General features: G+C 42.2%; 2 protein-coding genes across 6 annotated transcripts in view; both read left to right on the top strand.

Annotated features, from left to right (window-relative positions):
- secisbp2l (SECIS binding protein 2-like) overlaps window positions 1–10,126 on the top strand; it is a 20,469-nt gene extending 10,343 nt beyond the window's left edge. For 2 of the 3 annotated variants that reach the window (XM_032536165.1, XM_032536089.1), the window contains exons 9-18: window positions 2,671–2,781; window positions 3,175–3,342; window positions 3,548–3,689; window positions 3,923–4,098; window positions 4,254–4,392; window positions 4,494–4,656; window positions 5,288–5,508; window positions 5,994–6,148; window positions 6,301–6,520; window positions 6,646–10,126. In XM_032536165.1, coding sequence (XP_032392056.1) covers window positions 2,671–2,781; window positions 3,175–3,342; window positions 3,548–3,689; window positions 3,923–4,098; window positions 4,254–4,392; window positions 4,494–4,656; window positions 5,288–5,508; window positions 5,994–6,148; window positions 6,301–6,520; window positions 6,646–7,271 — 2,121 coding nt within the window. In that variant the 3' untranslated portion in view covers window positions 7,272–10,126. The remainder of the gene's footprint in view (window positions 1–2,670; window positions 2,782–3,174; window positions 3,343–3,547; window positions 3,690–3,922; window positions 4,099–4,253; window positions 4,393–4,493; window positions 4,657–5,287; window positions 5,509–5,993; window positions 6,149–6,300; window positions 6,521–6,645) is intronic. The other variant, XM_032536256.1, reaches the window with a different exon arrangement.
- A 1,068-nt stretch (window positions 10,127–11,194) lies between these two features.
- LOC116703619 (SHC-transforming protein 3) overlaps window positions 11,195–13,755 on the top strand; it is an 11,763-nt gene continuing 9,202 nt past the window's right edge. For all 3 annotated transcript variants that reach the window (XM_032538591.1, XM_032538503.1, XM_032538669.1), the window contains exons 1-3: window positions 11,195–11,466; window positions 11,696–11,774; window positions 11,872–12,410. In XM_032538591.1, the coding sequence (XP_032394482.1) occupies window positions 11,723–11,774; window positions 11,872–12,410 (591 nt within the window). In that variant the 5' untranslated portion in view covers window positions 11,195–11,466; window positions 11,696–11,722. The remainder of the gene's footprint in view (window positions 11,467–11,695; window positions 11,775–11,871; window positions 12,411–13,755) is intronic.

Raw genomic sequence — 13,755 nt, 5'->3', positions numbered from 1 at the left:
TTTTTGCTTAGAATTGATATTACGATTGTCTGCCACTATTTTTTTTTGACCATGATAAAACAAAACAAATTGGCAATACCAAACCAAGGTTATTATAATTTCGAATTTTCCATTAGTTTTTATTTTTATTTCGTTTTGACTTTTTGTTTTCAAATTCAGTTTAGTTTTAATTGGTTTTTAAAGTGGGTTTACTAGTTTAGTTTTTATTAGTTTAGTCTTTTTTGTAATATGGGTTATTTGTTGGATTTGAAAAGGTCAGAAAAAGTATTATAAGTATAGCCTGTATAGTATAAGTAATAATAACTTAACAAAAACATCATACAATTTTAGAAATATGTATTCACGATGTATTTAACAATGACACCGATACAAGCAATGTAAATATGATGATGAGCACAGATGTGTAAACAGTCAACACAAGACGCAGCAGTAAGTGCAGAATGTGTTTGACGTGTTCCAAGAGAAAAACCTAAACAGACTAGGCACAGGCACTTGCTTTTATCTGACCGTCATAATCAATTGGACTCTGGCGCTTTCTTCCAACTTCCGGTACCGCCATGATGCCAGGCGAGGGTCACGGACTGTTGTTTGTTGTGTTCAATTTTACATTGAATGACGGAATTTCTGGGTTCCCAGTCGGAAACTACAGTCCCTGACAAAAGTCTTGTCGCTTGTGTACAAATTGACCTGAAGTGCCGCTGAAATATATTTCTAATCAAGATTTATTTACAAGAAATGGCTCATTTTAATCCCAACAGCTTTTGTTATAATGTTTCACTGCAAAAAGAAACGGTCAAAAAGTATTCTAATATTCACAGCTTGGTAAAGCCCATTGAGTCAATTTTTGCAAGACATAAGTGTTGTCGCCTTGTCATATGAGCTTCACCTGTGACTATAATGGATCAATTAGGTCTCAGGTGTGTATAAAACAAACCCAGTACACTAGACCTTCACATCAACTGTAACTAGACCTCTGCAAACATGCCTAAGATTCACCCTGAGACTAAAGTTTTGATTATCAAGAGGTGAAGACCAGATCCACTGCTGATGTGGCAGACACCTTCATGGTCTCAGCGTCAAGTACAGAGGATTAAAAAACATTGAAGACACTGGAGATGTTTTTGACAAGCCCAGGTCAGGCAGACCCCGCAAGACAACTGCTCGAGAGGACGTTTGTTGGTTCGAAAATCCAAGCCAGCCCATTTTCCACTGCAGCAGAGCTCACCAGACTGGTCCCTGAAGTCCCTGTGTCAACCAGAACGGTTTGTCAGATTCTGTCTTGAAATGGCCTCCATGGTTGAATCAGTGCCCAGAAGCCAGCACTAAAAAAAGACAATTGAAAAAACCGTGTGGCATTTGCCAAGGCCACAGCCTGCTAAGGATGGACGTGGAGAAGTGGAAGAAAGTGGATTTTCAGATGAATCTTCTGTTGAATTACACCACAGTTGCCGCAAATATTGCAGGAGACCTACTGGAGCCCGCATGGATCCAAGATTCACCCAGAAAACAGTGAAGTTTGGTGGCAGAAAAATCATGGTCTGGGTTACATCCAGTATGGGGGTGTGCAAGAGATCTGCAGGGTGGAAGGCAACATCAATAGTCTCAAATACCAAGAAATCTTAGCTACCTCTTATATTCCCAACCATAAAAGAGGCCAAATTCTCCAGCAGGATGGTGCTCCATCGCATACTTCCATCTCCACTTCAAAGTTCCTCAAGGCGAAGAAGATCAAGATGCTCCAGGATTGGCTGGCCCAGTCACCAGACATGAACATCATTGAGCATATGTGGGGTAGGATGAAAGAGGAAGCATGGAGGACCAAACCAAAGAATATTGATGAACTCTGGGAGGCATGCAAGACTGCTTTCCTAGCTATTCCTGATGACTTCATCAATACATTGTATGAATCCTTACCAAACCGCATGGATGCCGTCCTTCAAGCTCATGGAAGTCATACAAGATATTAAATTTGAATCTCACAGCACCGCTATTTAATTTGCTGACATATTTTTGACATTATTTGTAGTAAATTTGTTCAATTTATGTGTAGGCGACAAAACTTTTGTCTTGCCAAAATTTGACCTTTCTGTCTTGTTTAAATAATAAATATTTGTTTAGTGAAACTAATTTATTTCAGTGCATTGAACATCATTTGGGAGGGTTTTAGCTTTTCATATGAGCTATTTCTTACACCAATTGATTAAAAGTCAGGTTAATAGCAGGTGTTTCTTCAAAATAGATAAGCGACAAGACTTTTGTCAGGGACTGTATACATGTCTATGGGAAATGTCACGGTCGGAAAGATATGTTATTATTATATTATTTTTGGCACCTATAGCACATTGCGCATCACCACAAGCCTGTCACATAGAGGCCTCAATGAAGAAAAGGGAGAGCATTACAGGGCTTTAAAACCTATTTTAAACAGTCTGTTTAAAACTCACAGAAGAAAGTAGTAGCGTTTGTGATGCATTTGGCTCGTAAAATTAAATGGGAACCAAAGTTATTAAAAAAAAAAAAAATGTCATTAATTTAAAAATGAAATGGTGAACAGGGTGAATCAAGATCACAATTTTTTTACGATTAATCGTGCAGGCCTACATCACACTCATTTTCGATTAGTTTTAGGCAGAGTCTGTTGTGCTAAAACGTTTTCTACATTCTTGTCAGGATGAAGATGAGTTCCCTGATCTCTCTTCTGGAGGGGCTGTCCAACGCAGCACCAAACCAGAATCTACTTCAGCCCAGACACACGCGCAACCTAAACTGCCCAAAAACCTGGTAAGGAAAAGCGCTGTGTGTTTATTTTTTTATTTTTTGTTAGGTTATTTTTTGGGCCATTTTTAAGCCATTTTTGAGAAGACAACTTAGACTTGAAAGGGTAGAGAGAAGGGCAAAGATATGCAGTAAAGGGTCGCAGGTCACAATTGAACCAACGACTGCTGCGCCGTGAGCTACCCAGGCGCCTGGACATTGCTTTCTTAAGACGACTGTTTAGGAAGGCTCTCTGCTAGAGGCACAGAAGTGCAGCAGGATATAGAGAGCACTTTGGAAAGATTGTTTTTTGACAAACAAATAGATTTTTGCAGAATGTGTGTAGAATATCTGACTCTTGTATTGGTTTATCTGTACACCCCTATTTAATTCTAACTTGTGTCTCTGCACGCATCACAGCTGGATAACCTGCCAGAAAACTCCCCTATCAACATTGTGCAGACACCCATCCCCATTACCACCTCTGTTCCCAAGAGGGCCAAGAGCCAGAGGAAGAAGGCTCTGGCTGCTGCCTTGGCCACTGCACAGGAGTACTCTGAGATCAGCATGGAACAGAAGAAATTACAGGTATAAACTTCCATTATGTGAGCTAGTCTTGTCGGATGGGTTCGGACTGACTGTCATGGCTTTTCGATGCATTTCTATGCCTTATTTCATTAGTTGTGGTCTTCACCACTGCCTGGGCTATGATTACCATTCTGATCCTGTGTTGTATTTGACTGGTTCATTGGTGGTGTGACCTTGTTCTACATTATCTTTCCTCACTCGGCAGGAGGCATTCACTAAAGCAGCAGGGAAGAAGAGTAAAACCTCTGTCGAGCTGGACCTGGGAGACATGCTAGCAGCTTTGGAGAAACACCAGCAGGCTATGAAGGCCAGACAACTCACCAATACCAAGCCACTGTCTTTTACAGGTACTCATAAACTCAATCAGACATTAACAAGTGGTATGAGAAGATAAACAAGCATCTCACAATACAACAGTCCTGCAGTAAATGACAATATTAATTTTAGACTGTTAAAGTCTTGATTCAACTCGATACTCTTTTGATTGTCCAACTTACAAAACACACACTCCTAATTTCTTTTTAACCTGCATGTACTTAGACTTTCTGTCTGTATTCTGTTTTTTTGTCCTTTTCTTCAGTTGGAACAACTACTCCATTCCACGGTTCAGGCTTGACCAGCATGCCATCTATGTTGAAGGGTCATCAGCAGCCATACTCGGCCCCACACAATTCCCTGGATTCCACCGCACCCCGTATCAAGAGAGGGAAGGAGAGGGAGATCCCTAAAGTAAAACGGCCAACAGCCCTTAAGAAGGTTAATAATTTAAGTTGAAGTTAATCATTTAGGAGACTTGAGAGGAAGGTGTTATTCCGTCTACATAAAAATTGGAAAAAGAAATGGATCTTTGAACCTGCAAATGTTTTTAATGCCCTTGTTTTTTGACATTTTTGTTCTGTTTTTTTTGATAGATTATCTTGAAGGAACGTGAAGGGAAGAAAGGGAAGACGAGTGTAGAACAAGAGTCTTCAGGGCAGGAGGAGCATGGGGATGAGTCTCTACATTTCACTGATGATCTTGCACGAGAGCCTGCCTCCCAAGAAAGTGAGGGTAATTTATTAGTAAGAAGTGAAAACAATTCAGTTGTGTAGCCATATTCTTTACCCATGATATATTTTCTAACTATTTCTGGTCTGCTGTTTGTACCACAGACAATGGTCTGAGTATGCCCAGTGATGCGTCCCTTTCACCGGCCAGTCAGAATTCTCCATATAGCATCACCCCGGTGTCCCAGGGTTCTCCTGCTAGCTCTGGCATCGGGAGTCCTATGGCCTCAAATGCCATCACCAAGATCCACAGCCGACGTTTCAGAGAGTAAGTACACACTTTCACCCCAAGTGGAGTGAGAAAAATAATATTGAACAGAGGCAATGAAATGTCTTAAAAATGCCCCATGTGGTGACAAAAAATGGTTAGCAAAGCAAATACATCTCCCACTCCAAAACCAGAGCCTTGAATGAAGTGTACTCTAAAAGTTAACGGGTGTTTTAAGGTGGGAACTGTACAATAAAGAATTGTAGAGAATGGCACAGACGGCAAGCACATTGTTCCATCTCAGCAAAAATGTGTGCCAGTGGTCACAAACACTGCTTTGTGTCTTCAGCTGTAGGCCTATTGTCCCAGCCCACCCTTCTCTAACAGATTTAGCATTTAAAGCCTCCAAAAGGCTTCTGTAGCTAAGCTCCTCCTCCTCAGCTCTAAACGCCAGGACGCTTGTTCCTCAGGCCACACTACGTCGATCTTCCGATTTTATCAAACCACAAAGCTACTGGGAGTATGCCTGCTTGCTGATGGCTCTGCCTTTCTTAAAAAGGCCGCAAGGCCCATCCTACAAGCATTATTTGTGCTTGTTAAAAATGGATGTCAATCGTCATTGTTGTAGCCACAGAGATGAAAACAATGCTTTGAACGTTTTTCTCTGCCCTCTCATGGTTTTAATCTGCAGGTACTGTAACCAAGTGTTAAGTAAGGAGATAGATGAGGGCGTCACGATGCTGTTACAGGAACTGGTTCGCTTCCAGGAACGAGTCTACCAGAAGGATCCTACCAAGGCCAAATCCAAACGCCGCCTGGTCATGGGTCTCAGAGAGGTCACCAAGCACATGAAGTTGCATAAGATTAAGTGTGTCATCATCTCTCCCAACTGTGAAAAGATCCAGGCCAAAGGTAAATAATGTTGCAGTTAAGTCTGTACACTACCTGTTAGCACAAAATGGCAGACTGAATAGCTTGTACGCTTGGGATTTTTCCTCTTAGGAGTTATAAGAGAGTGGACTTGAATTCGCGAGTTATCCAGAAATACCACTCCAGATGAATGATAATGTTGCTCCGTCACTGTTGGATGTGTAAATAAGCAACTGTGTGCTAAAGATTTTGCACATAAACTTAAAATGTAATTGTTATTAATTAGTTGATTTAAAAATATATAATTATGTGTCCACTGCCCCAAAGTAGGTAAAAACATATTGCAGGTTTATATTTCCAATAAAGAAAGTCATGATAAACACTCACCAAAGGGTAGTACAACTTTGATAATCCCAAAACGGCAGGTTCTTGTACTGTTCAAGTCATTAGCTGATATCTTCTGTTTCTGTTCATTTATTTTCTGAAATTTGAAATACATTTGAGTCACTAACTGTTTACTGTTGCAGGTGGATTGGATGAAGCTCTATACAATGTAATTGCTATGGCTAGGGATCAGGAGATCCCATTTGTGTTTGCCTTGGGCAGAAAAGCTCTTGGACGCTGCGTCAACAAACTTGTGCCTGTTAGTGTGGTTGGCATTTTCAACTACTCTGGAGCTGAGGTAAATCTATCTATCATCACGTGAATGATCAAACAAATAAAATATATGCATTTGGTCAGTAGTTGTCAGTATAAAGCAGTAGAAACACAGGATAATCTCTGAATATCTCATAATTTTTTGCCTCTTACTGACTTGGTAAAACCTCCTTTTAGGGTCTCTTCAACCGTTTGGTGTCTCTGACCGAAGAGGCTAGGAAGGCCTACAAGGACATGGTGTCAGCTCTGGAGCAGGAGCAGGCCGAGGAGGCTCTGAAAAATGACAAGAAAGTCCCACACCACATGGGGCATTCCCGCAACCACTCCGCTGCTTCCGCTATTTCCTTTTGCTCTATCTTCTCTGAGCCCATCTCAGAGGTCAATGAAAAGGAATACGGTAAGCTCCCTTATTTTCTGTCATAGCTTTGTAGGGTTATCCGTAATCGATGTCGGAAGATGTATTCTGATTACTTAAGTAAAGGTCCCAGTTATGAAGCATACCAAATCTATTAATTCCTTCAGAGACCAACTGGAGGAGTATGGTGGAGACTTCAGATGCCTTGGAGCCTGTAGAGGTTGAGCCGAGTCGCCCTGCACCTGCCACAGCCACCCAGAAAGATGGGGAGACCCTGGCAGCCACCACCAACGCCGCCCCACCTGGCTCCACTGCTCCCCAGCCCAGGGCGGTGCCTCCGACACTGACACAGGGTAACGGTGAGAGAGACGAGGTCCGGGTTGACGACAGGCTGGAGCTGGCCTCTCAGCAGAGCACAGAGACAGGCTCATTGGATGGGAGCTGCAGGGGCCCGCTGAACTCCTCCATCACCTCCACCACTTCCACCCTGGTCCCTGGGATGTTGGAAGAGGCAGAAGAAGAGGAGGAAGAAGAGGAGGACTACACCCCTGAACCCATTTCTGTGGAGGTCCCCACCCTCAGCAGCCGTATCGAATCCTGGGTGTCAAAGACCCTGGAAAACCTGCAGCTGGGAAAGAGCCAGGAAAGTACGGAAGAGGAGGAGGAGGAAGACGATGACGATGAAGAGGAGAGAGGGCAGAGTGAAGAGGAGGAGGACCTTGATTCCGCGGACATCACAGAGACGAGGACAGACGGTAATGAGCAAGAGGATGCAAAGAAGGTCACTGGTTGATGTCACCTCTCCTCCTCATCCCTCTGTTCTTTCATACACTCATTTCCTCTGTTGCTCTCACATCCCTCTTCACAGCAACCAGCAGCTTTTCTCCTGTGTCTCTAACCCCTGACACCAGACATAATCTCAGGTATCCCACCAACTGACCAACACTCACACGTATTACAGAGAAACTGACCAACTTACCAACACACAGCGTCGCAGACCAAACAACTAACACAGTCAACCACTGTTCAGACCTGACATTAGCATACGTCTTGCCAATCACAGGTGGCAAGCTTTAAGTACAGGTGTAAATGCATCCAAGATGCATTGAGAACACATTGAGGTATTGAGGTAAGAGTATTTCTCATGTCAAAGAACCATTGAGAAATCACGGTAAATCTTGGGTCTTAGCTGTTAGGGTTAGATTATCACATTAACTGTCTGTGATGTGTTGGTGTTTTTGCTCTGCATAGATCAAAGAGCTCTTTGTCCCGGCTTTCTGAAGCTCGGTGCCTCAATGCCACCTTTGCCAGGCAATTAATTAATCACAAGGGGTCACTAAAGACTCATGTGGAGAAGCAGTCGAATGCCTGGTATGTGAATACACCTACTGAGAGCAAGCTGTCCACTTGTGATTGATGCCAGGTCTGAACAGGGCCCAACACTCATCTTGTAATTTAAAAGGATGCCCTCACTTCTTGGGGCCATAACCTGCTACACTTGAATCAGTGGGAAGTTTTTGACTTTCCTCCTCCAAAAGCGAACTCTTGTAGAGTCAAGGACATTTCTAGGAGCGTTAAATGAGTGATGAGCGCAAAAAAATGTTGAACTGCTTTCGCTCACAGAGGAGGAAAGTTGGAACCTTTCAGCTCCCATCTTACTTTATACAGAGCTCAGAAGGTGTACAGCTCTGCAAGTATTTGTGTGCTTGTGTGTGAGTGTGTGTGTGTGTGTGTTCATATTGTTTGCATTCATTATTGCTGTGTTCTTGAGCTTTATCTTTGTAAATAATGTTTTGTTTTTTCACCTGCTCCACAAGGGAAGGAGACATGTATTTCTTAAATACATCTTAGTTATTTAGCTTTCCTCGCAGAATATGAGTGTCAGGGGTGTTCTGTCTTTCTACCAAAACCACTCCCACCTATCGGCCTTCAGAGAGTGTTTTTTAATGTTCAAATAATAAGTGTCCCATTCTGTATTCAGATGATTCAGACGACTTTAACTTCTAAGAAGCAAAACAAGCTTTGTGTATATAACCTTGTCTATGTGGCTCTACTACAGTATATCATGGTTTGTCATATGGGTCTTGCCTAGTGTGAAACTATTTGGGATGTTTTCCTCTGACTGGAGTTCCCCAAATGCTGTCTGTACTTCATTAAAAAAAGAAGTGCTCCTGTTTTGTTTTCTCTGGCGGTGTTTGTTCTCTGATGGGGGGGGGGCCTTCCAAGGCTTGGTAATGACCTAACGCCAACAATGGGCTCTTCTCATTTCTCTATTTTGTGCCTCCTCATCTCTCCTCTGTCCACCAACCTGTGACCCCAAAGTCAATCTTAGCACGCCATCCTAAATGATCTTGATTCCTAAAATGCATCTTGAGGATAGAGGAGGCTTGCCGGAGGGGCTATGAGCGGGGACGCACAGGTGTCTTGTCTGCAAAAGTCTTTTCAGCACCTGTGACATACAAAGAGGTGTGACACACAGCTGAAAAATACAAAGCATGGCAGCTGTGCCACACATCATATTTAATTGACGTTGCTTTATAATAACGACTCCGAGGTAGTATAATCTCCTTTTGTTTAATGCCTGTTGCCTCAACTCCTCTCTCTCCTCTCGGCTCTTCCTTGCCTCCTCCGCTCGCATCGCAGGTGGGAGGGACTAAGATGTGGGGGGAAGAATGGAAGATGTACAAACTGAGAAATGAGAAGTGAAGATTGAGATTTTTTTCCATCCATCAAGTGTTTTGTTAAATAAGCGGTTCGAGAGAAGTTAGTTGTAAAGCTTTGGGCCTGTCTGTGTAGTTTATGACATTATGAAAGAATTAGGGTACTGGAAAGTTACACCCCCCCCCCCCCCCCCCCCCCCCCCTGTGTATACTCTACACTACACTGCCATAGTTGACAAAAAAAGCAAAAGTAGTTGTTTACAAATTAAATGGAGCACCTAGCTGCAACCGCCAGCCAGAAGTCAATTCACCACAGCTGAGAAGGTTCCTCATCACTGGGTGTCAAACAAGTGGTCGCAAAGTCACGCACATACTAATAATAAACCCTTGTAAATACAAGTGTACAAAAGAGATGTTGAATTGTATTTAAAAAAAAAAAATGCAATCATCCTGTTATTAAAGCCATTTGATAGTTTTAACAGTTGGAATCCAATTTGATATTGGTATTTAATAGTGAATCATAGTGACCAGTCGATGATGAGTCGGTGAGTTGAAATGCAGTATGCCGGGCTGTATGCAATGTAAAGCCGTGAGATGGGAGATGACATGTACTGAATACCATACTTATCATATGATTATGAAAGCATTTCTAGTATGATAAAAGGTACGCTGTGTGTAGGCTTTTTGTTGCTACGACTTCCATCAAAGTGTTTGAAGTATGTTAATTGACAACAAGTGTGTTTCTTTGCACTATGTAAATACAGTACTGGTAAAGGTCTTGTAACTAATGTGAACAAAAAAAAAAAAAAACGGTTCAATGAAGTACTTTTTTCAGCGTGTTCCTTGTCTTTATATGGATATTTAAGACCGTCTCTTTCAGACTGTACATCCCTAGCAACATTGTTATAGGCTGTTTGTCATAATCCTGTTATCACTCTTAACATATATGGACTGATGATTAACATCATTAAAATGTTGTTTAAGTAAATCCTTTGACTGATGCCTTGTCTTCTATCCACCGTTGATTGTTTCATCTGCATGTACACAATGAGATTGCAGCGGAACTGAAACAGAATAGGAATCTGCAACTAGTTTGATAAGTGATTGGTGATGATAAGATGATTATTCATTTCAGTCACTTTCTGAGCCAAAATGCCAAATAATCAGTTTCCATGTCTGAAAGGTGAGAATTCAACGCTTTTCTCTGTTGTATATGATAGTAAATACAATGTCTTTGAATCATGTCATGTAGGACTCTGAGAATAAATGGCTTTTTATTTATTTGTAACTATTTTTGCAACATTCCATAGACCAAATGATACATCAGTTAATCGAAACCCCTTCAGATAATCAATATAAAATGTTAGTTGCAGGCCTAGATTACAGTTTTACTAAACGTCCACTAGGAAGGGACAAAACTCTGCTGTACACTGTTACACACTCAGACTTATTTAGGTATACAGTTGTCTAGTTATTTGCAATTAAGCTATTTGTTTGAAGTCAGAAATTGTTCTTTACTCTTACCTTTCTTTATTTTAATCTGTAATTCCAGGCCCGAGTACTTCTACACTCTGCCTGCCTTTTGCTGTTGTTAGATATTAATCTTTTATTCAGGATTAAGTACAGGATGTAAAACACTCTTTAGTTTGTGTTTGGCGTATGGCTCAGATTGGAATCAAACGGAAATGCAAATTTCAGTTAAATCAATCTTCCTCTTCGCAGGTCAATTGAATATGACATGCAATAGGTACACTACGTAATCTCTTGTGTAAATTTAATCTATTGTTTTTTTTTTTTTTTTTTGAAAAGCTGTTTCTGAGATTAAGTGAAAACGTTTTTAGGGGGAAACCCGATGTTTTAATAACTCATATGATGTTAGAAGAGAGGAATAGAGCACTCATGTACTATAGTGTGTGTATGAGAGAGAGAGAGAGAGAGAGAGAGTGTGTACAGCATGAGTCACCCTACTGTCCTGTGATTGGATGGTAGCTTATGGATAAGGGAGGGGGAGAGAGCCTTAGGGGCCGTCTGTCAATCGCTCCTCCGCTCCATTCACACATTCATCTGCATGCACCGCCATAGAGAGATAGAGGAATTGAGCGAGAGTCTCTCATTCATAAAAAAAGGGAAAAGTTCATTCATAAAAAGCTGCTCAGTTCTGCTGTGCCTCAGAAAGAAAAGACAGACGGGAGGAAAGTTAATGTGGATACCAAGCTGGGAGCCTGGTAACTGACTGAGAAAGTGTCTGGGTTGTGTGAGAGTTCTGATGGGGGTGTACACAGCATGACTGGACTGTAGACTACACAGGACATCCCCAGTCCCACGCTGGTGAGTTGAATCTACTGTAACGGACCGTAATGATTTGAGGACATATTACGCCAGATGATAAGTCATTTCCCAAACATCAACTGATAAGCAATTCAACAAAAATGATCAACTGAATGTATTTCAAGCCTTTCTGCTTTCTGTAGTCAAATCTACTTTATTAAATCAAACCCTTGTATGATAACTGTGAATGTTTAGTCTAATTCCTGCTCTCTTTTCTACTTTGTCCTAGTGCTCTCCCTTGTCCAGTTCCCTGATTATGAGAGAGAAAGCCTTGCCTTGCGTCAAATCACAGAAAGGACTCTTACCAGGTAGCTCATAACTTTTGTCACTACAGTCATAATCAGTCAAATGAAAATCCCTGTGCAGCATATCTGATTGTCACACTTTCTGTTTCATCTTTTACAGGCATGCTGAAACGCACCAAATACAGTCGTCTGCGCAACGATTCACTGACATCTCTGGAGGATCTGCCCCAAAGAATGCTGCCCCCTAGAGAGGACATTCGCTTAGACTCTGATTTTGCCCAGCTGGATCCCGGGACGCCTACACATCACGGGTCGTCCACCCTGAGGGACTTCATCCCCCGTGTGGCCAACATCCGATTGCAAAGTCCTATTTCCCTGCAGGGCATAAGGGGACAGACAAACTCAGTGGACATTGACGGACACACTGATAGACCCTTGTCCAGAGAAAAGTGGGGCTCAGGGCCTAACCAGAAATGTTGTAGCGAACCTTCCCTCAATGTACCCCTATCCACTAATAACTTGGCTTTGCGCTGCACAAAAAGACCCATAACCCTGCATCGGATGGCCAGCGTGCCCTGGAACCCCGGCTGTCCTTTCTCACAACACAGAGACAGTCTCTGTCGTTTGAAGACCTCCTCCGCGGTAGATGACAGTACAGTGGAGGGGACAGCAGACAGAGTGGTTCACCATCACATCAAGGTACCTGTCACATGTTAACTAATAACACTCAGAAATCTGTTTGGGTAGCAGACTGCAACTAAGAGTGTGTTCTTTGCTCGTCTAATCTTCATCTTTTTCACTTTGACAATCTGTCTAAAATTGGGAATGTTTTATTACTAAGATATTGATTGTGTGTCAGTGTGAAAGCGTCTTCACTTTACACTGCAAGAAAGTCTTTCCTAATAATTCCTACCAAGTGACACACACATGCACGCTCAAACACACACTGTCTTCCTGTGCTCTTTCCACACCATCACACTCACTTTCATTCATCCCCTCCCTCTCAGATTAAGCTTCCTGTGTAGGCAGTAGTGACTCATCCTGGCTCTCTGCTTCTCTCTAGATCTGCTCTACTTTTCTCTCTGTGTGTGTGTGTGTGTGTGTGTGTGTGTGTGTGTGTGTGTGTGTGTGTGTGTGTGTGTGTGTGTGTGTGTGTGTGTGTGTATGAATGTATCCGGTATCAGCAGAGCCCATGCTGTCCTAGAACCGGAGGTGTGTCCGCATGGGTGATTAAGAGCAGGGCCTGTGAGCTGACCACTGATGGAAATAAAAACGGACTGTTTTTTGTCCTTTATACACACACACACACACACGCGCGCGCACACACGCATACACACATACACGTATATTGATTTAAAGCTGGTCTTCATCAGTGGACTTACTCATCCTGCCTCCAGCCTATAGTCTCTGGCCTGCTCTGTGGATGTGCAGGGCCAATAGAAGTGGGACTGGCCAAAGTGTATCCAGGCAACTACATGTCCAGATATCCAAACCTAGTTCCTAAGTGCTGAAGTTTCATGTTAGATAACTATGTACAGGATAGTCCACAGTTTTGGTCCATAAGCAAGTGTAGATTTAATGCTCCACTTGATGATTGACTTTGATAATTTCTCCTCTAGAACCATTAGCAAGTCAACGTTTTCTTGTACTGTGAATATCTCAACATTTATTGGATGGATTGGCACCACAATTTTGCACAAACATTCTTTATGAGTACCAGATGATAAATCCTAACGATGTTTCATCTTCTGCCATTATAAGATTTTGTTTGAAAGATTTTGTCAACTATAGTGTAGACTACCATGATATTTGGTAGACATTTATGTCTCGCTCAGGGGGGTTGTAACAACTTTAGTGATCCCTTAAAGGTGCCCTGCCACACGTATTTCATTACTGTGTTGGAATGTAAGTTTTACCATGGACTCTAACATTTTTTTGTGGAAAAAGTGCCTTGGTTACCTTGTTTCAAGCCATTCTAGCGTGGTATAGAAAGCCTGCAGGCAGACTCACCTCTGTTTGTGCCAGTTCTCATTAATATTCAACG

The sequence above is a fragment of the Etheostoma spectabile genome, chromosome 1, assembly GCF_008692095.1.
Source record: "Etheostoma spectabile isolate EspeVRDwgs_2016 chromosome 1, UIUC_Espe_1.0, whole genome shotgun sequence".
NCBI lineage: Eukaryota > Metazoa > Chordata > Actinopteri > Perciformes > Percidae > Etheostoma > Etheostoma spectabile.
Note: the sequence above shows the minus strand (reverse complement) of the source record. Positions and strands in the feature narration are given on the sequence as shown.